The following is a 27,176-nucleotide window of genomic DNA, read 5'->3' as shown; positions in this document are numbered from 1 at the left end:
GGACATTTATGGTAAGAAATCTGATTTGCAATATTCAATGATGAGAAAAATATCCGACTATAGCACCATTTACCCCAGTGCACCATGTGCAGAAGGGTGCTAGAAAGTGCAGAAACTGACATGAACAGAAGAAGTGCCATGGTGCGTCAGACCAAGGTCCATCGAGCCCAGCATCCTGTCTTCAACAGGGGCCAATCCAGATCGCAAGTACCCAGCAGATCCCATAAAGTCGATCTGTTCCTGTTACGAACTTCTAGGGATAGCAATAGCTTTCTTTAGTCTACCTGACTAATACGTTATGAACTTTTCCTCAAGGTACCTGTCCAAATCTCTTTTAAACCCCACTCTACTAGACGCCTTGACCATGTCCTCTGGCAACAGATTCTACAGCTTGATACTCACTGTGTGAGAGTACTTTCTACGGTCTGTTGTAAATCTGCTGGTTGTTAGTTTCATGGCGTGACCCCTTCTTTGTATCTTTTTTGAAAGGATAAATAATCGGCCTTTATTTATCCGTCCCACCCCACTCATGATTTTATAAACTATCATTTCTCCTCTCAGCCGTCTCTTTTCCAAGCTGAAGAGCCCTGGCCTGCATAGCTTCTCATCATAGGAGAGATGCTCCATCCCCTGTATCATGTTTTGTCTTCCTCCTCTGCACTTTTTCTAGTTCCATTATGTTTATCTTGAGATGGGGGTGACCAGAATTGCACACAATACTCAAGTGGATCGATAGAGGCAATAGGAGGCTTCCAGTAGAGAATCCAGCATTGCGTACCTATAGTTAGAATACTTTTCCCTATGTGTATCATTTTGCACTTTTCCACATTAAAATTCATCTGTTATTCAGTTGCCTAACCTCACAAGGGTCCTTCCACAATACCTGGCAATCTGCAGCTGTTTTAACAATTTTAAATAATTTGTGTTATCAGTAAATTTGATCACCTCACTCATTGTTCCCTTTTCCAGATCATTTGTTCTCAATTTAAAAAATTGACCATTTAGTCCTACTTTCTGTTTTCTGGTTTTATCCAGTTACCAATCCACAATTAGACACTGCATCCGATCCCATGACTTTGTAATTTCCTAAGGAGTCTCTCATGGATGACTTTTTGTCGAATGAAAATCCAAATACTCTATATCAACTGGCTCACCCTTATCTACATATTTTACATCTTCAAAAAAAAAAATCAACATTTTTCTTTTTTAGCAAAAGAAAATCTTGCCTTACCGATGTTGATTCTTCCCCATTAAGCTATATTTATCTATATGGTCAGTGATTTTGTTTTTCAGAATGGCTTCTACCATTTTGTCCAGCACCGATGTACAGTTATTGACTGTAACACTGTTTACTCCAGAACACTGTGTAGAGGTGTGATAGAAAGTGTGCACATACTGACGTATTTGGCTGCATGACAGCATCATTTACATCAGTACACCGTATATAGAGGTGTGATAGAGACTTGAGCACGTGCACACCGTGACACGTTCGACTATAGCATGATTTACAGAAGTACACAATGTACAGAGATGTGCTAGAAAGGACACACAATGGCAGGTAGGGTTGTGCGCTGTGTGATTGGAGCACCATGTGTGGAGGTGTGCTAGAAAGCTCATACGGACAGGTAGGGCGGTGGGCAGTGTACTGTCACTGCTCATGTGTAGAGATGTGCTAGAAAGAGGTGACCGCTCTGTGATGGGCAGGTGCCAACAGGGAGCAGCTGCTGCAGTTTGTCTGGAACAGGTCCTTAACCTTGGTTTTCATCTTGCCCGGTTTATTTTTAAAACCAGTGATCTCTTGGCTGGCTGTGGCAGATGTGGTTCAAGGTACATGGAAGGCCTGAGGGGAACATTGTAGCCATAGTGCAGGCTGGCAATGGAAGAAGCATGTGTAATCAACCACTGCCACCTTTATTTCAAATGAAATATTTACCAGTGGGTTTGGATATGTACAGAACCAGAGGAAGCCAAAACAGTCACACATGTTAACGTTGCTCGAACCAGAAGGCAAAATTTTCTGGAGAAGATGTCTGATGGCTTCAGTCTTTTCTTGTACCGGTGTTTTTAAGTCTGATTTTTTTTTGTGATGACACTGTCACCTGTAGCCGAGGAGCTGTCTGCAGGTCTCATTCAGGATCACCATCTTTAATGCTGTCCCAGTCTTGGTTTTCTGACTCGTGGCCCACTACATCTGGTCCAGTCCTGGTTCCCAACGGAGTTGTGGCAGCACTCAGGTCTGCTCCCAAGTGACACAGACTAGTAACAAACGAGTTTGTCATTTTTTTTTTTCTGCTCTATGGCTCATCTGCCCTTTTACCACGGAGATGGAGACCAGTCCACAGTCGCTAACACCAGAAGCCTGGAAAACAGCACAGTGTCTGCCGAGTCTCTCAGGGGATGGCTGCCAGCCCATGGGCCAGGACACATAGCTTCCAGGCACAACCCATGCCCCATCCTGTGCCTTTACACTGCTCAGCTGGCCCTCCTGTGAGGTAGGAGGGGGCTGACAGGGCGCCGAACTCCTCATGTGGGTGAGGAAAGGTGAAAATAAACCACCCCGGCCAATTACAATGGGAAATAAAACACCACTTATTTTCACAAAACAATATGTGAGTTTTTAGAAACCATGGGTGGAGCTGCCATGAAACTGAAGCCGGAGAACAGATTTATTGTTGGGTGGACTAGTGCATACTCTTTAAGCTATTTCAGGATACCCACTGTCACCATTCTGTGCCGTCCAAGAAACAGACCAGTGGCAGAGTGGCTTCCTGCTCAGGTGAGATGTGCCAGAGGCTGGCAGGGATATTAGCATATGCCTACCTGGGCTGGTCTATCAGCAAACACGCAGCCTTCAAGTCCTAGAACTAAACTGTGATAGAATCAGCACTCTGATGCCTTATAATAATAATATTAACTCCTCTTCTGTTCTCTTTAATTCTATGCAGACAGATTACTGCATAATTAGACATTTATGCAACCGTGACAAGCAGCCAGGGTAGTCAGAATGACCGGAAGCTTGTAGCCTGCTGGTCCCTCACCGGTGACTGGGGTTTCTGTAGACCGCAGCAGGCCCTGAGCTGCCGGACCTCTGGAGTTATGTGCGCCTCTTTCAGTACTGCCACAGTTCTTTGAAAGGATACAGAATGCCAAAAAAAAAAAAATGAACATTTCAGTCCAAGCTGTTTTAAACGGAAAACTCTTGTGTCTTTTCCAGATGTCTGTCAGCCAGCAGCAGCAGCAGCTAGGACAAGGTGCACCATGTATGCGGTGCAGGGCAGCCTGTGCAGGCTTCGAGTCTCATGCCTGGAGGTAAGGTTTATGCCGCAGGAGAGCGCCTGTTATGCAGTGTCTTTTCCACTGATAATTGTTGCACTTGTAAACACCAGCCTATACCAATGCTTTTATCAGTCCAGGAAAACGAGATCCAGACACTCGTATTATTTTAAGAGTTAATGTTTTCCAGAAAGGCATTTACTGGGGAATGTGTCCCAGTGGATGCAGCTGAGGCCTGAGGTGATGCGGTGGATTGCAGTTAAACCTGAGAAGGGATACAGAGGCCCTGTTTCACAGCTGTGGGAAGTACCAGAAAGATGCATGAAGAGCGCTGGTCCATATCACTAAGACTACCAAGAGTTAAGCACAGGCCAAGGATTACATGGGCAGGGAAAATAAACTCGTTTTTAAACATAATTCTTCTACAGCGGTTTTGGGACACAGTAAGCCCTCAGGGTAGCTGAGGGAAGTTCGCACTGCTGCAGTCCTGTGGTGGGGCAATGTGTGTGTGTGAGGGAAGTTCGCACTACTGCAGTCCTGTGGTGGGGCAGTGTGTATGTGTGAGGGAAGTTCTCACTGCTGCAGTCCTGTGGTAGGGCAGTGTGTGTGTGTGAGGGAAGTTCTCACTGCTGCAGTCCTGTGGTGGGGCAGTGTGTGTGTGTGAGGGAAGTTCTCACTGCTGCAGTCCTGTGGTAGGGCAGTGTGTGTGTGTGAGGGAAGTTCTCACTGCTGCAGTCCTGTGGTGGGGCAGTGTGAGTGTGAGAGGGAAGTTTGCACTGCTGCAGTCCTGTGGTGGGGCTGTGTGTGTGTGTGAGGGAAGTTCGCATTGCTGCTGTCCTGTGGTGGGACAGTATGTGTGTGAGGGAAGTTCGCACTGCTGCAGTCTTGTGGTGGGGCAGTGTGTGTGTGTGAGGGAAGTTCGAACTGCTGCTGTCCTGTGGTGGGGCAGTGTGTGTGAGGGAAGTTCGCACTTCTGCTGTCCTGTGGTGGGGCAGTGTGTGTGTGTGAGGGATGTTCGCACAGCTGCTGCTTCTGTGGGGGGGGGGGGGGGAGCTCGCACGTTTGCTGCGTGTTCTGTACTTGTCCTGTGAGGTAGAGTGTGTGTGTGTGTGTGTGTGTGTGGTGGGGGGAGCTTGCCCTATTGCTGCCTGTGCTCTACTTGTTCCATGGGCAGCAGGGCCGGTGCTAGCTTTTCTGCTGCCCTGTGTGAACAATTACTGTGCTGCCCCCACCCCCATTCATTCAGTCTCTTTCCCTATCCAGGACCCCTCAAATAGAGCCCAGCTCCCTCCTGCAATCTGTATCTTTAAAAACTGACACGCCCACATCTACTCCCGAAAACCTTGGATAGGGAAGAGTATTAGGTACCCTAGGTAAAAATGATAGACTTGCACTCACGCCCCCCCCCCCCCCCCCCCCCGCCCACACACACACACACACACACACACAGTTACACTCCACACCTTTTACAGACACACGCAATTAAATAATGCATTTGTAACAAAGTTTACATGACAAACAACATTCAAAAGTACAGTCTTGTGAGGCAAATATATCACTTACAACATTCATATTATATTTACATGCACTGCTGTGGTGCCAACCAGAAAACTCTGCAAAAAAGACACCTGCAACTCCTATGGAATTAGAAGTGTGAGCTCAGCCCTCAGAAAGCCATGAATAAACAGAATTACCATTACAATATAATAAACCTCCCATACCAAAACAACCCTAACAGTCTTAAATATGAAAAGGCAACACTGCACATATTTCATAAGGCCCTAGTAATGAATAAAAATTCCAATAACTTAAAAATGTTCTAGTCCCCGAAAAAAATGACATATTTCAAAAGCGTAGAAACATCAAATTACACCCCGAAATTAAAACTAATAAGGATTAAAAAATCTCCTGCTCTCCATTACTGGGATCTTTTGATTTTCAGTCACCCTAATATCATCGTGGATTGGGGGAGGTAGTGCCACAAAAAATGTTATCGTCTCTCTCCCACACTCACACAATAACACATTCATTCTCTCCCACACACTCCCTCTCTCTCTCTCTCACATACACAGGCTCCCTCTCCCTCACAGGTACATTATGCGTGTGTGTGCGTACCTGTGAGAGCCTATATTCACACACAGGTTCTCACAGGCATACAAACATACACAGGCACACAGGCTCATTCACAGGCATACATCCTCTCACACAGACACACACACAGACTCTCATAGATACATACAGGCTGTCACTCGCTCGCACACATGGCCTCCTGTTTTCATCGGGCCGTGATGAGATGAGCTCTATCACAGCCCCAGGGGACTCCTATTCTCTTTGGGCTGTGGTGGGATGAGCTCCACCATGGCCCTCCAGCCTTCCTGCTTGTGGGGGGGAGGGGGAGGGAGCGGAAGCTGTGTGCGCCCACTGCTAAAGTTGTGCCCGGGGCACGCACACCCACGGGAACACCGGCCTCTCATTTTAAGCCATTGAAGCGCCGGTGGGTTGGCTTCCTTTCCATCTGTGGCCTCTCTCCTTCTTCGGCCGCTGGTGGGTTAGGTTTCACCGGCGGCCCAGTAGCATACCGAGGGTCTCCGGCATCCAGGGCCAATGCATTTATACACCTCTCCAGCGCTCCCCCCCCCCCCCCCAAATCCTTCTTGTACTAATGCTTAAGGTCACAGAAAATCAGTGGCGTCTCTGGAAAGAATAATTTTGGGAGGGGGGGGGGGGTGCAAGCCAAAATTACATTTCCTCATATCACACACACCTCCATAGCATGGCCCCCTCCTTTAAAACTGGCTATAAGAAAGTCCCAAGGGTCTTCTGCATAATTTTTAAAAGCTGGTCAGTTTCACACTTCTAGTATAACTGTTATTAAAATTATTTGATAGCCTCATTCAACTAATTCTATATGGCTATGAGAGTGAAGTCTGGAATATATAGGAAGGGACAGAATGTCAATATAAATCCTGCACCTCCAGTTCTCTAACTCTGGGCATCCACAGAAATTCCCCCAACAATGGAGCTTGGATGTTTCCCTTACAGCTCATCAGACAAAAAGATATTTTCAAATTCTGGTGTCACCTCACAGTAACAGCACAAACACCTTCCACTGCCAGGCACATTGTAAACTAACACAAAACCCCACAAAAATAGACACTCAAAATCTATACTGCAATCCCATCGTAACATAACAGTAATAACACCAAGGACTCAAAACACAGGTAATTATTACACTGGGTCCCAGAATACCAATATATCACCTACCAGGGAAACAAACAAACCCGATTTCTATAGATCCCTACACAGACACTACACGCTAGCAGAATAAGAACATAAGAACATAAGAAAATGCCATACTGGGTCAGACCAAGGGTCCATCAAGCCCAGCATCCTGTTTCCAACAGTGGCCAGTCCAGGCCATAAGAACCTGGCAAGTACCCAAACACTAAGTCTATTCCATGTTACCATTGCTAATGGCAGTGGCTATTCTCTAAATGAACTTAATAGCAGGTAATGGACTTCTCCTCCAAGAACTTATCCAATCCTTTTTTAAACATAGCTATACTAACTGCACTAACCACATCCTCTGGCAACAAATTCCAGAGTTTAATTGTGCGTTGAGTAAAAAAGAACTTTCTCTGATTAGTTTTAAATGTGCCCCATGCTAACTTCATGGAGTGCCCCCTAGTCTTTCTATTATCCGAAAGAGTAAATAACCGATTCACATCTACCCGTTCTAGACCTCTCATAATTTTAAACATCTCTATCATATCCCCCCTCAGCCGGCTCCTCTCCAAGCCGAAAAGTCCTAACCACTTTAGTCTATCCTCATAGGGGAGCTGTTCCATTCCCCTTATCATTTTGGTAGCACTTCTCTGTACCTTCTCCATCGCAATTATATCTTTTTTGAGATGCGGCGACCAGAATTGTACACAGTATTCAAGGTGCGGTCTCACCATGGAGTGATACAAAGGCATTATGACATTTTCCGTTTTATATACCATTCCCTTTCTAATAATTCCCAACATTCCATTTGTTTTTTTGACTGCCGCAGCACACTGAACCGACGATTTCAATGTGTTATCCACTATGACGCCTAGATCTCTTTCTTGGGTTATAGCACCTAATATGGAACCTAACATTGTGTAATTATAGCATGGGTTATTTTTCCCTATATGCATCACCTTGCCCTTAACCATATTAAATTTCATCTGCCATTTTGATGCCCAATTTTCCAGTCTCACAAGGTCTTCCTGCAATTTATCACAATCTGCTTGTGATTTAACTACTCTGAACAATTTTGTATCATCTGCAAATTTGATTATCTCACTTGTCATAATTCTTTCCACATCATTTATAAATATATTGAAAAGTAAGGGTCCCAATACAGATCCCTGAGGCACTCCACTGTCCACTCCCTTCCACTGAGAAAATTGCCCATTTAATCCTACTCTCTGTTTCCTGTCTTTTAGCCAGTTTGTAATCCACGAAAGGACATCGCCACCTATCCCATGACTTTTTACTTTTCCTAGAAGCCTCTCATGAGGAACTTTGTCAAACGCCTTCTGAAAATCCAAGTATACTATATCTACCGGTTCACCTTTAAAAAGCCCTGCTGTCCATACCTGAGAACTCTTGATTTCCAGTCACCCTCAGATTGTCGAGGGTTAGGAGGGCAAACAAACTTTATCCTCTCTCTCCCACACATACACTATCACATACATGCTCTTATACACAGTTACACACCCACAACCTCTCTCTCACAGACACATTCTCATGCACAAATTCTAAGACCCTCTCTCTCCCTCCATCTCCCACACACAAGCTTTTACTCCCCCAGATTATCTCACACACACACACGCACGCTCTTACTCTCATGGCTCCCTGACATACACATCCAGGAAAGCTCCCATTCATTCACACACACAGACCCCCAGGCAGGCTCCCATTCATTCTCACACCACTGCCCCACCCACACAGGCATGCAAACATTAATTCTCACACACACACAGACCCCCAGGCAGGCTCCCATTCATTCTCACACCATCCACCCACCCAGGCATGCAAATATTCATTCTCACACACACACACACACACACACCTCCAGGCAGGCACCAATTCATTCTCGATCTCACACACACACACACACACACACACACACACAAAAAAACCCTGGCAGACTCCCATAATACTCATGCACACACTGAAAGCAGACCTCCTCTCTTTCTTTTGCCAGCAGCCTCGGAGCCACTCTCGTTCCTCTGCTGCCGCTGTCACTGCTGCCACATGACTATTGGGGAGGTGCTGATTGCTGCTTCTGACACTGAAGTCCATTCTGCTGCCTCCTCTGTGTAGGCCCTGCGGTATTAAAAATGTGCGGGCTTCCAGGTCCTCCATGCTGATCTCGTGCATCACGAGATCAGCTTAAGTGCTACTCTTGCACATTCCAAAAGATAACATATGCCAATCACTAAAAATTAAAATTATTATTTATTTTTTTTTACCTTTGCTGTCTGATCTTAGTTTTCTGATCGGTTGATCACAGGCTTTTTATTTTCCATGTTGCCTTTCTTGGTTTTTTTTTGTCAATTCATTTTACAGGGTCTTTTTTTGTTGTTGTTGTTGTTTCTTCTCTCTCCAGCTATCTTCTTCCCTGCCTCCCTCAAACACACATTCAGGCTCTCAATGTCACACACTGTCTCTCTCTCTCAAACACACACAGTCTCTCATCTCACATACTATCTCACTCTCTCACACACACAGGCTCTCACTCTCACATGCTGTCTCATACAAACAGACAGGCTCCCAGTCTCACAATGTGTCTCTCGAACACACACAGAGGCTGTCACATGCTGTCTCTCTGAACATACAAACTCTCTCCCTTGCACAGTCTCTCAGCTCACTCTCTCACACACGTGCACACAATCTCTCAATCCACTCTCAAAACTCATACACTCCACAGGGCCGCCGTGGGTTGCAGCAGGTTGGGCTTTGCAGTGGGCCTCCTCTTATTAGGCCGCTGTGAGGTGAGATCTGCAGCGGCCCCGCCACAGATGCTGCTCCTTTTCTACATGCAGGACACTGCTCCTCTTCCTTCCTTCCCCCGTGGCTCCGGCAATGTTTTTCTTCCAGGGTCGCGCAGGCAAGAAGGAGAAGGGGCACCTGGAGATTTGAAGATTTCTTCAGGCTTTGGTGGGCGCCTTGACAATCTTCCTGCTCTGCGCTGCCACACACATGCGCAACTTCGAGGGAACAGTGGCCGGCACCCAGGATAGGAAGGGCACACTTCTTTGCTCTGCTGCTGGTGAGATGAGGTTCACCGGCAGCCACGTGACTTGTCTTCCTGTTGATGGGATCTACCGGTGCCCCCTATGGCTCTGTGCCTGGGAGCACTGGACCCCCCTGCCCCCCACCCCCCTCAGTACACCACTGTGGTGGCCCCTTGGCCTCTCCTGTTGCCGCTGGCCTGCCGCCCCCCCCGGGTGTGTCGCTCCATGCAAATGCACGGTATGCACACCCGGTCGTGCCGGGCCTGATGGGCAGTGTGTGTTTTTTGGGGGGAGCTTGCATTATTGCTGCCTGTGCTATGTCTGTTGAGCTGAACAAACCCTGCAGGTCTTGTTTACAGACTGATCTATCACATGAGGAAAGGAAGGCTCTTTCACTAGAGTTCCTGGGCAAAGATGATTTTACAGCAAGTGAGTCTCCTTAACAAATCGGTCTCTTGTTAGCAGTCTTAGCACAGTGCAAAGCTTATAGCAGGGCTTGCGATTTAGCTGTTCTCCAACCTAATTATACATGTAAAACTTGTTTCATAATGTTTTGAGTATGATACAGTGAGATAGAAGAGACAGAAATGCCTGGGGGGGGATGGTCTTTATTCCCTGCACCATGTGATACGGTGAGACCGAAAGCCCTGGGGATGATCTTTGTTCCCAGCAGCCTGATTCAGTGCTGGGAGATTCGTGCTGAGAGCTGTCGGGCTTCTTAGCTTTACGATCACGAGTGAGCCTTCAGTGATCTCCTTCTGACAAGCGAAGCAGAGGGTGAGTGCTTGTCTCGCTCTGAGGCTCTCTGTTAGCATCCTGTGCCTTTGTATGAAGTCCGTGCAGATCTCTGGGCAAGGTGCAACATACGTGTTATTATCCTGGGAGATTCCTTCTGTGTGACTCAACGGGACCAGCTGCTCTGGGTATACCGTGCCACAGCGAGCAGCGGAGATCGAGGCAGGATTGCGCAGTTTTATATTCCCTAGCATCAGTAATTCTTCCAGGGAGCACCACCGGGACACTTCCCAAATACGGCAACATAACAAAGGCCTTTTTATCTCCCAGCTGCCACCGGATCCCCAGCGACCTTTCCAGTTACTAAACTTAAAAGTATCAGCCCGCGCAGAGCAAATGCCTGCCGAGGGTCAGAGAGGACCCAAGAGTGATATCACTTCTTCTCCACAGGAAGATATGCCGGGCATGTAGGTGCAGTGCAGAGGATCACAGCCTCAGCTCGGACATGGAGGACGACCGGAAAATTGGCCGTTTGCTGATGGATTCCAAATATTCCAACCTGACAGCCCGGCTGAAGGGCAGTGACAGCGTGCGAATATACAAGAGGAATCGGATGATTATCACCAACCCCATTGTCTCCCGCAAGGACCCGACCTTCGACACCATCACCTACGAATGGGCCCCACCAGGCCTGACTCAGAAACTGGTAAGAGTCTTTCCGGCTAAGAGCAGGTAAAGGTACAGCTTATTATGGGTGTAATAATTACACATTGCATACTAATTACAGGCACGTGCACTCATTAAAGGCATGGCTTTCTCCAGCTGGGTTCTACTCATTATCGACCCGTTTCATTTGTTGCAGACATGGCTATCATGACAATTGCTTGCCCTACCTGTAACTTCAGTGTAACACAAATCATTCTGAGCTGCATGGGTTACATTAATTGCCAAAGTAGGAGCTACCTGTCTGATCTTCGTGTTTGAAAATCTAGTGCTTATGCAGATAAAAGTCCATCCACGCTTTCAGTCATCTCTAATGGGAGCATAAAGTACGTGGATTGGATACACATGTAAGTTGGTTTTGTTTTGTTTTTTTAAATTAAATGTCTGAACATACTTTTCTCTCCTGACCAGATTATGCACTGGGGCCTGCCTCGTTTTGATGCGGGTGGTGGAAGTACCTGACTGTGTACTTTTCGCCAGCTTAGGCGGATTCAGTCATTCTAGCCACTGGACCCTCCTGCATAATTCCCAAGGAAGCCTTTGAAAGTGTTTCCCTTTGTACTGCATCATGTCAAGGAAGCAGTAGTAACGGTAAACGGAGGAGAGAGGTTGTGGCACAGACTGGTGTCATGATTAGAAAGTGGACATGTCAGAGTATGGACTACTTTGTGAGTAAAACTCTCCTCTGATGCCCCCCCATGTAGGCAAACACAGCGCTAGCAGGGGGATCTGTAGCTCTAAATCATTTTATAAGAGGCTCCAGAGAGAGAGAGAGAGAGAGCGCTTTCTGCTCCTCCTAAAACCGGGCTTAAAGGCATTGTGGCACCAAAGGGTCCATGCCCTCCATCACAGTCAGCCAGGGGAGGAAGAAAATATGGGACAGCTCCCCCTACCCCCTTTAAAAGACGCATGCCGTGTGTTACAGGAAATTACACAGCACAGACTAGAGCCTGCAGTTCACGTTCGCGACTGGTTATCCGTGCAGAACTAACATCCAAACTCGTTAACTTGCTGTGCATTAAGATACATTCCAAATGCCTCATAACACTCACTGTAACAGCCTCTCCGATCACTTAAAAAGCCACTGGAGTCACAAAGGTCAGCTGTACTCACACCCCCCAGGGACTGACAGGGCTGGTTTCGACTGCTAAAGTCCGTCTCATTCTAACAAACCAACGCAAGAAACTTCTGCCTAGGCAAGAACTTGGATGCATGCAAACAGTCTGTAACTGTGATGGGTCACACAGAATGGGGGGATTGCCAGGGGGACCTTCACTGGGAGAAAGCAATTGGTTGCATTCAGAAAAAGACCATGTGGTTCTCTTGAATGGATAGGAGCAGTAGCTGAATCTCAAACCAGAAAGTACTTAAGACGGGGACAGCATAGGGGGAGAGGGGTTTACACCCCACCCAACGCCATTTGGATCCTGATCACTAAAAAGAAAAACTGAATAGGTTGAATGAAAGGATAATGTCACAAAAAAATAAAAAATCCCAATTCTACCTGCAGGCAGCATACAGAATTCCCTGCAATGCCCAGAGTTGTGGGTTTGCCAGGTACTAGAACTATGCACCAAGTCAACCCTACTTGATTTGTGGTGCTATAACAATGGGCATACTAATTGTGCTGCACTAATCAGGATGACCGAGACTCTCCACCAGGGTTTGTATCCTCTCTGGTAACTGGAAACATTTTTCTCCGACTTATTATAAATATTTTCTGTCATGTCCTTTTGGGCTTTTGAAGTAGAGCATGAAATATTTGGAAACTTTACTACAAAGGTCATTGGAAGTATTTTACACTAATGCTTGTTGGCCCCCAGCCCTGGGGAGCAGCTGCTCACTGGCACTGCTTTCTCCTCGTTACCGAAGTGCCGAGAGATGCAGAATCCAGCCGAACCATTCCTTCCTCAGGCCCAGGCAGATTTACGGCACTGAGGGTCAGTCAGGGTCCCTGTTTTGAAGGCTGCCTGTGGATGGATGAGACGGCTAGCCAAGGAGAACAGATCAGGGAAGTTGGGGGGGCCGAGGAAGGCAGAGAGCTGGCACTCAATGTGGATAGTTCTAAACCAATGCAGCTCTGCCTTGGGGAAATGCGGGAAGGGTTTACAGTAGGGATGTGAATCGTTTTTCTGACAATTGAAAATATCGGAAGATATCGGAAGATATTTTCAAACTCATCAGAATTCAGGGGGCCCCCGAACCCGATAGGAAAACCCCACGAAATTTTTCGTGGGGTTCTCTTATTGTTTGGGGGGGGGGAAGAAAGGGCACTTAAAAATAAATCCCAAACCCACCCCGACCCTTTAAATTTAATCCTTTTGCATCCCCGACCCCCCCTAAAATTTTTAAAGTACCTGGTGGTCCAGCGGAGGTCCCGGGAGCGATCTCCCATGCTCGGGCCGTCGGCTGCCACTAATCAAAATGGTGCCGATGGCCCTTTACCCTTAGCATGTGACAGGGTATCCGTGCCATTGGCCGGCCCCTGTCACATGGTAGGAGCAATAGATGGCGCGGGCCATCCAGTGCTCCTACATGTGACAGGGGCCGGCCAATGGCACGGATACCCTGTTAACTGCAGGCATGAAGCTAAACGCTTCCATTCATTTACATTTGTTATAATTCGCCTTGAGACCAACTTTGGGAAAGGCAAAATAATATCAAATATTCATAAAGAATAAAACTCAATAAGAATACATCATAAAGGCACAGCAGTGCAGTGCCATCAGCCGTAAACTAGGGATGTGAATCGGATGGCCCGCGCCATCTATTGCTCCTACCATGAGACAGGGGCCGGCCAATGGCACGGATACCCTGTCACATGCTAAGGGTAAAGGGCCATCGGCGCCATTTTGATTAGTGGCAGCCGATGGCCCGAGCACGGGAGATTGCTCCCGGGACCCCCGCTGGACCACCAGGTACTTTAAAAATTTTGGGGGGAGGTCGGGAGGGTAGGGGCATGCGAAAGGATGAAATTTAAAGGGTCGGGGTGTTTTGTTTTTTTTTTTTCAGCATGACACAGCCGATTAAAATGGGTAAGAATCGCGGGAACGAAGATTTCCCGCGGTTTTTACCCGAAATCGGTACCGGAAACGAGTCCGGTACCGATTCACATCCTTAGTTTACGGCTGATGGCACTGCACTGCTGTGCCTTTATGATGTATTCTTATTGAGTTTTATTCTTTAGGAATATTTGATATTTTGCCTTTCCCAAAGTTGGTCTCAAGGCGAATTATAACAAATGTAAATGAATGGAAGCGTTTAGCTTCATGCCTGCAGTTAACATGAATGTATATAAATCTTTATCTCTCTTCCTGCCCCTGTTCAGATGCTCAGAGTATCTAAAGAGTCTCTCTCTCTCTCTCTATCTGAGAACTATCTGGGCACTTGGCTTAAGACGACCGCAGCAGTGATAGTAAGGCACAGTGCACCAGGTACTCAGAGTTCAATTCAGAGTCTGAATTGTTTTTCATTTTCCTTTGGTAACCACTCAACAGCTTCTCAGGAAAAAAAGACAAAACAGAGAGGGAGAAACAGTTGTTTCTTAACCAGAGATGTAACTTTATTTATATAATTTCCTTGACAATGTGTTTCTTCATAAACCTTGACAATGATATTAAATCATGTATTCATTAAATGAATGCAAATGATGATTTTTCTACCACTACCCTTTCTGATTCCTTTTCACAGAAAAACAAACCAGTTTCCCAATTGCCCAGACCTTTGCCACAGACTTTTTGCTGTTTGTAGCTTTCTTCTGTAAGAGGGAGTCTAGGCCCTCAAGTAATCTAGTTCCTTGAGGGCCTGGCTGGCTGGCTAATGGCTATAGGCATTTATTCCACCTGCAGTTTTGCCATCTCATGAACACCTTAATAATGGCTGCTGAAAAGCAATACTGTCCAGCTGCCTTTGCTTTATGCCCTTCTCTCTCTCTCTCTCTCTCTCTCTCTCTCTCTCTCAAAGCTTCTTAAAGAGAAACTCACAGTGTAAATAGTCCATGGGGGTTACAAGGGTGCCACTGAAGATTATGGCTTTTCTGTTATAATGTTACAGGAAACATTGATGGGGGCAATGGGGTGGACAGGGGCGCAATCTGAGGGGGGAATATATTTGAAAGCAAGAGATCCCAAGCCCAAGATGAAAGCACAAAGTAACCAGACAGCTCTATAGAAAAGAACTAGATATATAAGGTGTTAACCCTTAACTGTCTGAAGCCCTGATAAGGGTAAGTTATTGGAAGCAAGTTATTGGGATGAGATGGTGTGTTGGGGGTGTGTTGATTTCAGGATACTTATGGATAGAGATCAGTGGTAGTTATTGATGTGTAAAGCATGGATCGATTATTCCAATATAGGCCTAGGATGGCTGCACCCTAACTGATCGATTTTAAAAGCCCTAACAAGCGCCAAAGCCGGCAGATACTAGTGTGACTTGGCCCGGCGCGCGACGTGCGGATTAAAAAACCGCCAGAGTACGCGCGGATCTTCCTGTGCGCGCCCAAATCATAAAGTTCAAAGCTGGGCAGTATCTGGGTGGGGAATGGGCAGGCTGAGTCTCTAACAAGAAGTCTGCACGTAAGTAGTTATAGACACAAACGCACGCCGGGATGCCCTACCACGTAACTTTGCTTCCGCTACGGACAGTGTGCAAGTATTAAAATAAAATAAACTAGGCTAGTCAGTTGGATTTAAAGGGTCGGGGCTAATAGGGTAAAAGTGAGGCAAGTTAGCTAGAGGGTTTAGGAAGTCCTCTCCTTTACTGGGGCGAACTGGGATCGAACTGGGGAAATAGGTAATTGCGTCAGCCCGTGTTATCTACTAAAATCTCCCCCACCCACCCCACACACACACACACACACGCCAGCAAGGTGGCATTTACGTGCGTCAGTATAAAATCATGCACACATGTAAGCGTGTATTGCCGATTATATAATGGGTGCAGGTATATGCACGTATATTTTAAAATTGCTGCGTCAACCACGCACACATGTGCACTCACATGCAGGTCTTAAAATTCACCTCTGAGGTATCTAGTTTGTCAGGCATATTGCAAATGGACTTTGCCTTTTGTTTCCCCAAAATGCAGTAGCCAGTGAGTTCTTAGATGCCAGTCGAATATTGCTTTTAACCTCTGACCCCTTTGATCCACCTAAAAGTCCTAAGGAAAGAGGAAGCAGAGCAGAAGATAATTGGATGTTCTGCCTTGAATAGGAAGGAAGCACTAAAGAGCATTTTTAGAACCAAAAGTAAATCATTTTGATGCCAATAAATCTCTTTCCTGAGAGGGAACATGCCATTATAGGACATCCTGCAGACAAGACAGCTACTATGCAAGCACTGATCTCACAGGTGGGTCCACACCAGGCTGCTAATATAACTCAAGTATGATGCAGTGGAACTGCATGTTGAAGCCATACCCACAAACCAGGCAGCTTCTGATTCTAAATTAACAGGGAAGGTCTCGTGGAGCCTTTTGTAGGTGTTTTGGCCTTCTGGTCTCACATTTTCTGCTTCAGCTGTTCCCAGTTAGGCTACCATGCTGCCATTATCCTCACCAGATACTGTTGTCCTAGAGCATATGGGGGAAATATAATTGTACCAGTCAACTGGCATTATGGGGGTGACTTTACAGAGTCTCATTAAGAGTTTTTGTCCATATGTTTCCCTGCCCACTTGTCTTTCACTGGTCTGGAACTTCAGCAGCCCCCTCAATGGAGAAGCTTCTGAATCCTGCTCTCTCCCGGTTCCAATTTGCTCTAGGTCCTTAGCTCTTTTCATAGCTTCTTATCTGGATGCCTTTAAGGAAAATGTTACTGCTAACTTATAATGTAAGCCTAGTGAAATAAACTTATAATGTAAGCCCAGTGAAATAAAACTGTCGCCCACGTGGCGACAGTTTTATTTCACTGTACACCGGTATGATATGTATTTTATACAGGAACGTCGGTTTATAAAAACTAAAAATAAATAAATAAATAAATAACTATCCCTTAGTGAGAGTACACAGGAACATTGTCATTTAATGTCTTAACTCTATCTCTAATGCCCATTCAGGGCTAATCAAATGGACACTTGGAGGGTCCTGCTAAGCACTACTGAGGCCTATCTGCACCTGCGCATGTGCCCCCTATGCTGGTAACTCATGCCCGCCAACTGGGTTTCCTCTTGCTTCTGGGCAAATATCCTTCCTGCAAGCTATTCCATGGTGGCATCTAGGGATATTGAGATCCCACACAACCTAAGGGTCACACAGTTTCTAGAAACGTACCTACAAACCAAATACAAAATTAAAAAAAATGCTGGGATCATCCATCAGACACAGGGCTAACAAACTAAAACAATTTATTAGAAAAAATGGAGATACAGTGAACTGTAAAATTCATAACCAGCAAAGAAAAGGAATAGGAATTATAGAATAAACATTACCTAATCAAGATTCATTTTAGCAAGCCTGTGCCCAGGGAGGATATGGTGAGTCTGTCCACAAGATACTGTTTAGATGTGGGACAGGGTCCTCACATAGGTCTAGTTGGCTGTGTTCTTCAGTTAGGACTGAGATTTCTGGTAAATTTTGGGCTAGATCTATGGAGGTAATGCTGCAGAATCATTCCTAACCCAGAACATGGTTGACTGACTGAAACATTGCTTAATCTTAACACTCACTGAACACTGCAATATTAGAACTTCCTGAGATAAAACAATGCCTCCATTTTATATCCATGGGGTGAGTTTAATCCCTACAGATTTTGATGATATGAAAGAGAGCCTCCAAGCTGTCAGGAATTGCAAAACACTGCAGAGATCAGAAAGTCACTTTTTGGTAACTTATGAGTTTGCAATAGGAGGCAGTTTTCAATAGGGAAAATAGGTTCCAGGGCAAAACAAGCAATTGCAGCAGGGAACAATGATCACTATTTTGCCACAGACATGAGGTATTCATCCATTTTATGTCAATGGCAAGTAATTAGTGCATTCTGTCCTCTGCACTGGGTAACTTGTCTGCATTGATGCCACTCCTGACACAACCTTGGGTTGCTTTCATTTCCCTGAGCCTTGGAGCTCAGATATTGTATAGTGCTGCCTGTTTCTCACTGCCCTTCTACAGTTTTGGACTTCTGGGACTTCTTATGAACTCCCCAAACCATCCTCTCTCTACAGTGCACCCCAATGTGAATGTCACTTTCTGGGGTGGAGGTTCATACCTGAAGAATGGTTTTTCTCTTGCATTCCTAGTTTCATTGGTTGGCTGGCTCCTTATTGATTTAGATGCCTGGCACACCATGACCTGTCCCAATATTATTTTGCTTATATTTGTTTTTTGTCTTCCAGAAAATGAAATTAAGAATTTGATGTCATAATTACAACCGCATATCTCCCCAAACTGTACTGTCCTTTCAACCTCCCTCTCATAGTTTATTTATATCACCATTCCAACAGAGTTCAAAGCAGGTTACAACAAAAATTGGTGAATACTGTGGATGTAATTTTCAAAAGGATTTACGTGTATAAAAGTGAGGTAGCAATTTTCAAAAGCCTATTTAAGTGCGTAGAGTCCATTTATGTGCATAAAAGCTTTTGAAAATTCAGTGAAATTTCAAAGGAGTTACTGCATGTAAAAGCAGCAATTTTCAAAAGTCCACTTACACATGCAAAACATAGTTTTACCCTTGTAAATCATTTTGAAAATTATCTCCAGAGTATAGTTTCAAGAAATTGGTAACATTTGGCAAGTCTAAGTTATAGTTTACGATTAAAAATATTCTCCATCTGTTGATGGATTAATGCCTGCTACTAAGAGCTGTATTCTGAAAATGTGGATCATGCTGTATGAAGCTGAAGGATGTAGGGAATCCACAGGTCATAGGAGGCATATTCTGGTATGTTTCTTCTATCCTCTCCATAAACCAGGCTACCCGCTACATGGAGCTGATACCCAAAGAGAGGCAGCCCGTGGCAGGCATGGAAGGTGCCTACTACCGTCGCCGGCAATTGATGAGGCAGCTCCCCATCTATGATCAGGACCCTTCCCAGTGCCATGGCCTTTCCGAAGACGAGCACACAGTGATGGAAGAATTTATTAAGAAATATAAAAATGATGTTCTTGGTGTGGGAGAAGTGGCACTTCCTGGTCAAGCCAGCACTGGCAAGGAGGAAGGAAAGCGACAGGAAGACAAGATTGCAACTGTCAGCACAGCACAAACTGCAACCAATGGGACAGTGAGTGCCACCCCACAGAAGGCAGAATACGTAAGTACTTTTATGCATGTGATTCGTGGAAACAAGTCCTAATACCACACAGGGCAGATATAAAAATTGGGCATGCATAGGTACTTGCAGGAGACCCTGCAAAAAAAAAACAAAAAACAAATAAGTGTGCAGCAGTTGAGAAATCTCAAATCCCTATGTTTTTCTTAGTGGTCAGTAGGTTCTGGGAAGTCAATATTACAGCTCTCATGTTTTGCCTCAAATGCATAATTAGTGCAGAGATCCTCCCCTCTCCTCACACTGCATCCCATCACTTCTGCAGAAGCCCTGCCTCTTGCATAGGTTTATTGTGGAGGGGCGGGGCCTGTGCAGGTGCATGCTGGTTCACAGGTCCCATGCTGCATTTTCTTCAAGTCGTTGCTTCCGCTGCTGCGGGCACCAGCAGGCCCAGATAGAAGCATAGTAGCAGTGATATCTGTAATAGTCTGGTGCCGTACATATCCTGGCATTGTGTGTCTGAGGGAGCCCTTGGATGGAAATGCCAGTTTGGGGGTCAACTGGCATATCATTTTTAACAGCCAAGACGAAGATACCAGTGCGAACAGAAGTTACCACTCTTGATGGTCCCTACTTTGATCCTTGCTGGTGCTACTACCACAAAGCAGTCGCAAGGATACGTCATGGACTGTTCTGAAAAAAAGGCATTCATGAGCCCATGTAAGCTATATAACAGTGGCCCCATGGATATTCATGTCATGTGGGAACTATAAGGCAGTACAGTACTGCAAGCTTCTACCATAAAAACTTGGCATACGTGGCCTAACATTTACATCTTTACTTCTGCCATTCTCCCACCAACACACACACACTCACGTCTCTCCCTCTTCCATACACACACACCCACTCACTTTCACACCCATGCTCACTTGTATTCAGCTCTCTCCTACTCACCTAAATACACTCTCAGATCTCTTCTTCCTACACAAATGCACACTCACTCACTCTCAGACTTGCTCATTCATTCTCTCTCCCCCCTTTCAAAACACACAAGCAACAGCAGACTCTGACTTGGGCTCCTGGAGCAGCAGCAGCCTCTTCCTTCTCCTCCTGTGCTGTGGAAGTGGACGCTGCCTGTTTCTTACTCCTCGTTTGATGCAGGAGCAGGAAATCACAATGTCGATTGACCAAGGCAAACAGGATGGGGCGGGCAAGTGGCTGGATACAGGAAACAGGCTGTGCAGGAGCAGGTGGTGTCACGAGGAAGCGAAGTTAAGAGTTAAAAAGGTCCGGAGATGGCAGAAATCACGGTCGAGTTCCTCCTTTTTCAGCCGCGCAAGACCAATGATGTTCCTTTCTTCTTTCCGGGTCCAAGCAGATTGGTTTTGCTGCAGCACCCAGAGATTTCCGGGATCGGCCCGGAGACCCGGTAATTCTTTTAGAATTCTGGAGTCTCTGGGCCAAATCCGGAGAGTTCCCAGATATTCCAATGTCCCTTCATTAGGCCTAGGACATAGTGAGAGTGGCAGAGCAGTGTTTTGGACCAAACCATTTTTCTCTGGTATTCCCCCTCCAGGAGTGGCCGCAGTGGTGCAGTCCTGCGTAGCGTTCCAGCAGGCTGAGAACATTCTGCTCAGAAGGACAGGAGCTGAGATATAGCTCCAGCCTCTCTGTCTTTCTCCCTGTTTCGCCCGGGTCCATACTGAGTATAGAGTCTATGGTGGCGATTCTGATCCTTAGCTATAAGTAACTGCTCCTGTCTTCGTCAGTGCGGTGGAAAGGGAGTATATTTCTCATCCTGGACATGATTTCCGATGTGAGGAGGAAGCACCGGATGCCAGTTCATAGCAGATATCAGGGATGTCCAAGGGGGCCCAATGAGAACTGAGTGTCTGATGCCTGTCCAGAAGTAACTTAAACAGTGTGGTGTAAGAAGAGGAGAGCAGTAGGGAGCTGCCCATCCAATGCTCTGATCCATTAATAAGTACAGTTTCCCTTCAATCTAAGGCAGTGCTGCCCAACCTTTCCAAGTGTAGTGGGACGTCATCCTCCACAGAGCAAGCAGTGTGGACATGAGGAGGACTCATGTGGCCAAAGGAGGAGTTAGGGAAGCACTGAAAGCCTCTTTTCCAAAATTTAAAATAAAGAGAGGGGACGGACACACACACAATGATCCTGTCCCAACGGAGCAGCTTTCCAGAGGCTTTGACGTTAACTGCCGTGGAGGAGGGGCCTAGGAGGGCTTTCCGTGCTTGTCAGTTCCCACATTTGGTTTGGGGCGGGGCTTATTTATTAAAATATTTATATGGTTTATATATGTGCTCAGAAACGAGCTCTTGCACACTTAAGAGCCAACACTGGAGTCTTTTTGTTGCTGCAAGATGCTGAGAGCAGAACCCAAGGGGGCTGGTCTGTGCCTGAGCATCGGGCAGTGGTGAATTGCTTTACCATGGCCCACCAGATATGAGACCCAACAAGAAACAGTCGCAGGGGTCCCAGTTAGAATTATACAGGGCAGTGTTCCAGAACTGTAAATACCAAGAGACAGGAGAACAAAGTCTAAGAGTTCCAGCTTCAGTTAAGCAGGACCCTAAGTCAGGTGTGGCCAAATCCAGTCCTCAAGAGCACAGTCAGGACAGGTTTTCAGGATATCCATAATGAATATGTATGAGATAGGTCTGCATGCACCTGCCTCCAATATATGCAAACCTATCTCATGCATATTCATTGTGGATATTTGCAGTTGCTTCTTAAATATGGTGCAAGCTCACCTTTTAGCCTCATTCTTACCTGGGGTTTAGTTTATTTACTTGTTTGATCATCTTTCAGCATAAATCCAACATGCACCAATGAATTCTGAACATCTGGGAATCCAGAGAGCCCAAGATGAAAGAAATGAAAGGGAATCTCTTCCTGAGGCTCCTGATAAAAAAGCAGGTTTCGTCAAGCATTAAGTGAATCCTCCCCAGTAAATACAGAGCTGAGCTGTTTATCGTCTGTATTTTGCCTGACTCACTCACTAAGACCTGACGGCATCAAAGGCAGAGACTAAAGCAGCAAAGAAAAGATCCTGTAAGGAAGGGTAGGAGGAGGGCAGGCAGGCCCGGTGCAACTGGGTGTGCATACCGTGCATTTGCATGGGACAGCACACCCAGGGGAGGCGGTGAGCCGGCAGCAGCAGGATAGGCCGCGGGGCCGTTGGCAACCGAAGGAGGAGAAAGGTGCAAGCTGCCGGCACTCAAGCCACCGTCGGAGAGGCCCATGCGCACGCACTGTTTCCACTCTTCTCCCCTCCCTCCCAAACAGGAAGGCCCGTGACATGATGGCTTGCCTAGGGTGGGAAGGGGGGGTGCGGCATGTAAATTGTTTGCATGGGGCAGCACAATCGCTAACACCGACCCTCAGGGCAGGGAGCAGTGCTAGTGTTTAACCAGTGTGGCACTAAAGCTAAGAGCAATGACTCAGTGCCAGGCATTAACAGGGTCCCAAGACCAGAGGTGGGAGATTCTGATGGGCAGCAAGGACCTAGACCTGGGGGTACAGGACTATGATAACCTTGGTCATCTCAGTTTGTATGGCTGTGGAGGCAGTAGCCAATGGCGAAGCAGCATGGCTTGGACCCAATGTGTCCGCGCACTTATATATAAGAAAACAGCTGATAAAGGTTTTAGAAGAACAGATGGAGCATTTGTGTTAGGACATAATGGTAAATTATATCCAGGGAACTAAGCTGACTTTTTCTCATGCCTGCATTCTCCGTCTGTGATCCTGGCGGTACATATTATCTGTATTCCTGCTCTAATACAGCAGAGCACATGGGAACTAGGCATAGTTTACTTCTGCTCACCTTACCGTAGCCAGTGATTGCTTCTCTTGCAGGCCTGTGAGACCTGTAAGCAGCCTGTGCCCATGGACAGCCCGGTGGTGTATGCGGACAGAGCAGGCTACGACCGCCTGTGGCACCCAGCATGCTTTGTGTGCTCTAAGTGCAGTGAACCTCTGGTTGACCTGATCTATTTTTGGAAAAACGATGCCATCTGGTGTGGACGCCATTACTGCGAGTCTGAGAGGCCTCGGTGTGCGGCTTGTGATGAGGTAAGAGTTGATCTAGAAAGGGAAATGGCTCATCTCCTTAGCCTTCAAATATGTGTCAAGAGCAGATGTTCCAAAAGATTTGTCCCCATTTTTGTATCTATGGGCAAAAGGCTTAGCACATCATGTAAGTGGCCTAGAGCATAGGTTTGAAAAGGCGAGTAATTAACATACCTGGGAACTTTTGACTTCTAGTCACCCTGAGATTACCATGGATTGGGGGGGTGGGGGCAATTGCACAGTGGGATCGGATGCCCACAGATTTGCTCTCATAAACACTCTTCCATGTTCACACTTACTTTCACGTCTCATTCTCTCACACTCTCACATGTCCATTTACACCTTTACTTCTGCCATTCTCCCACCAACACAAACACTCACTCAAGTCTCTCCCTCTTCCATACACACATGCCCACTCACTTTCACACCCTCCTACTCACACTCTCAGATCTCTTCTTCCTACACAAATACACACTCACTCACTCTCACAGACTTGCTCATCATTCTCTCTCCCCCCTTTCAAAACACACTAGTAACAGCAGACTCTAACTTGGGCTCCTGGAGCAGCAGCAGCTTCTTCCTTCTCCTCCTGTGCTGCGGAAGTGGACGCTGCCTGTTTCTTACTCCTCGTTTGATGCATGGGCAGGAAATCGCAATGTCGATTGGCCAAGGCAAACTGGGCAAGTGGCTGGATACAGGAAACAGGCTGTGCAGGAGAAGGTGGTGTCACGAGGAAGCGAAGTTAAGAGTTAAAAATGTCCGGAGATGGTAGAAATCACTGTTGAATTCCTCCTTTTTCAACCGCACAAGACCAATGATGTTCCTTTCTTCTTTCCGGGTCCAAGCAGATTGGTTTTGCTGCAGCACCCGGAGATTTCCGGTATTGGCCCGGAGACCCGGTAATTCTTTTAGAACTTCGGAGTCTCCGGGCCAAATCCGGAGAGTTCCCAGGTATGGTAATTAAATCCAAAACCATCCATCTGGTGGCCCTTAGTCTTAGAAAAGCTACCTAGATGATGATAACTTATCATGCAGCAGATCTATTGAGTCTAGCATACTTCATATGTAGCCTTCTCTTGGGCAATGCCTTGGCAACACATTTCTGGTCCTTGGATGCTATTGCAGCTTCCAAAAGAGCAAAGGGAGAATGTTTATTAATATTAGTGCACTGGGCCTGATGAGACTGCAGGCAGTGAAGTGATATGCTCAGGGGCTGAGTGAGGATTCCCCTCCCAGTTCCTCGTCTTGTGCTTTAATCACTGGGCTCAGGCCGCTGCTTGCAAACAGTCTTGTCCACATATTGTTCTGTGGTAAGATAATAAATGCATCTCCTCTCGTATCTCATAGATAATATTCTCTGAGAACTCACTCCAAGCCGAAGGCCTGTCCTGGCACAAGGACCACTTCACCTGCCTGGAGTGTGAACAGTCACTGGCGGGGACACCGTATGCCCTGGACCACGGCAGGCTATGCTGCGCAGCTTGCAAGAAGATGAAATCTTGTTAGAGGCAGATGCATCAGTGCGCCCCCCTCCTGACCCCCAAACAAAAGAGAAAAAAAAAACCAAAATGAGAGAAGATTTATATAAAGGCCTGCACGTTTGGCCTTCTTAGCCAGAGCCTGAGTCTCCTCAACACCCAAGTTTCTTTTTCTAGGGCTGCAGGAAGGGGGAACGACAATGTGGGAAAAGAAAATCTGATTGAGTCTGAAGCAAACAAAGAGACGTGTTTGAAAGATCAGGGGAAGGTTAAGTGACTCAGTAACTGCACAGCGCCAAATCTCCTAATAGAATTTTTTGCTGATACCCCCCTCCCCCAACCTTATCTGCCTCCCTTCTTGAAATAACATTTAAAAAAAAAAAATCAAAGGTTTTTTTGTCTGCAATTGCTCTCCCCCCCCCCCCCCCGCTCTGATTTCTGCTCCTGGAAAGGCAGGGCACAAGTGCACTGCACACATCTGGACCATATTCTGTTTGATGCAGAGTCTGATTACACAATCATCATGGGGGTCAGGTGGGGGAAAGAAAGGGGGCAACAATGACTTCTCATGGGTGTTATTTTCTGACCACATTGACGCAAAAGTATTTCTACGAATAGAACAATGGTGTCAGGAGCGGCTCGAAGGACTGGTGTGACTGTGTTGTGATCGCTGTGATAAAGGAGCTTCCCACTGACATCACAGCAGGTCTTTGGGGTGATATTATCTCTGTTATATGCACTATAGCACACCTCACTATTTCTGCTCTCAGTCTATTCTAGACAGTACTGAAGATGATGTGGTCTGTCCTCAGCACTAGTTCTTTTATAACACCTGGAGTTTAAAATGTAGGTCAGCTCTGGGGATAAGAGCCCAAGATATAGGGTGTAACCCAAATTAATGTTGGCCTCTAGAGGCCAAACAGCAGAAAGAATTCAGATTTTGCAGAATACAGCTATAATAAAAAGAGACATTTAGCACAGCCCGAAAAAAAAACATATTAGGAGAGAGTCTGTCTCACCAGCAGATCCTCTCTTCTCACCCTCCATGCTGCACACCAACACCTATTCACCCAGACACACACATGCTTTCCATTCAGCCTGGCAGCCCTCAGCTCCAATTATGTATATTGCTGCTCCATCGCCGTGCAGCTCCTATCCAATGTTGTCAATGGTGTAATTGCAGGTATCCTCTGTTTTCCCCCCAACAAGCCCTCTTCGTTTATGCCACATCACAACGCAGAACATATTTTAGGCGTCTTCTCAGTGGAAAAGCCACTTTTAAGGAGCTACCACGTCTCTTCTGCACCCTGGCTGTTGCTCTCAGTCTTTTTAAAATCTACTTTGGCTTATGCTAATGTTGAGAACCTCATCTAGAGCCCTCCCTTGCTCTCTATCTGTCTCATAAGAATCACTGCCAACTTTTCCTGAAACTAACTTCTCTGCTTCCCTGCACACACTTAATCATTTCACATCCTCCTCCACTGCTCTCCTCTTCCTCCTTGTGCTTCTAAGGGAGTTGGGCTATGTAAATGGCTTGGAGCATATCTAAACGAAGCAGTGTGATGGCTGAAGTGTGGGCAGGCCTTTTTAGCTTCTTGTTCCTGCTTTGAGCTGCCCCCTGTGGGCAGAGCATAACTCAAAATAACAGGCAAAGCAAAACTCTCTAAACATTGGCTCTGGAAGAATTTTCAAGTTTCCAACCTGGAAAAATAATTGTTAAGGGTGGGAAGTGCAGAGATGGATGCAGCTATACCCTGCTTTCCGAGAACATGCAAAGCCAGGATTACTGCATGAGCCGGTGGAACAAGCTTGCCTACAGGTCCCTGTGACCATCTCAGCCATTGACCGCATCCTCTCCTGTTACTGCAGTCCAACAAGAAACCTGTATTTAAAGTACTGGAATAAAAAAATATAGATATTTATTTTTTCATTTATGTTTTTAGATAAAACTGTGGCTTTGCAGGTCTTATTTTACCAGGGTCAGGGGACCTCTGCAGACAAACCTTCCTCTCGGCCGTGAGCCATGAGCGCTTCCATTGTCCTCATGCTAACTGGGTTTGAATAATGTGGCCTGGTTTATTTTTGACACCTTTAAAGTGTATGGGGTGTGTTCTGCCTGAAAGATCCGACCTCAGAAGCATCCTGGGGCTGGGATCTGACTTGCATCCCAATGTGTTTGGGGAGGAGTGCAGAATGACTCATGCGGCACCTGCAGGCAGACAGATTTTCCTGTGTGTTTTTTTTTATTATCCTCTCCAAACTCTAAAATAAGTATCATTTACATCTTTCAGCTTGAATCCTTGATGACTAATTTAAATACTTAATTTGTTCTGTAACATTTTTATAAAATCAGTTTCACTGACAAGGCATTCATGGAAGTGTTTCTCAAAGCTTAAATAAAATAC

General features: G+C 46.2%; 1 protein-coding gene across 2 annotated transcripts in view; it reads left to right on the top strand.

Annotated features, from left to right (window-relative positions):
* Positions 1-25,879, top strand: part of LMCD1 (LIM and cysteine rich domains 1) — a 39,073-nt gene extending 13,194 nt beyond the window's left edge. Inside the window, exons 2-6 of one of the 2 annotated variants that reach the window (XM_029601452.1) lie at positions 3,215-3,309; positions 10,728-10,983; positions 18,908-19,246; positions 23,081-23,296; positions 24,641-25,879. In XM_029601452.1, the coding sequence (XP_029457312.1) occupies positions 3,215-3,309; positions 10,728-10,983; positions 18,908-19,246; positions 23,081-23,296; positions 24,641-24,799 (1,065 nt within the window). In that variant the 3' untranslated portion in view covers positions 24,800-25,879. The remainder of the gene's footprint in view (positions 1-3,214; positions 3,310-10,727; positions 10,984-18,907; positions 19,247-23,080; positions 23,297-24,640) is intronic. The other variant, XM_029601453.1, reaches the window with a different exon arrangement.
* Positions 25,880-27,176: the final 1,297 nt, after the last annotated feature.

The sequence above is a fragment of the Rhinatrema bivittatum genome, chromosome 4 (assembly GCF_901001135.1).
Source record: "Rhinatrema bivittatum chromosome 4, aRhiBiv1.1, whole genome shotgun sequence".
Lineage (NCBI taxonomy): Eukaryota > Metazoa > Chordata > Amphibia > Gymnophiona > Rhinatrematidae > Rhinatrema > Rhinatrema bivittatum.
The sequence above is the reverse complement of the archived record's forward strand: the minus strand, read 5'-3'. Positions and strand labels throughout refer to the sequence as shown.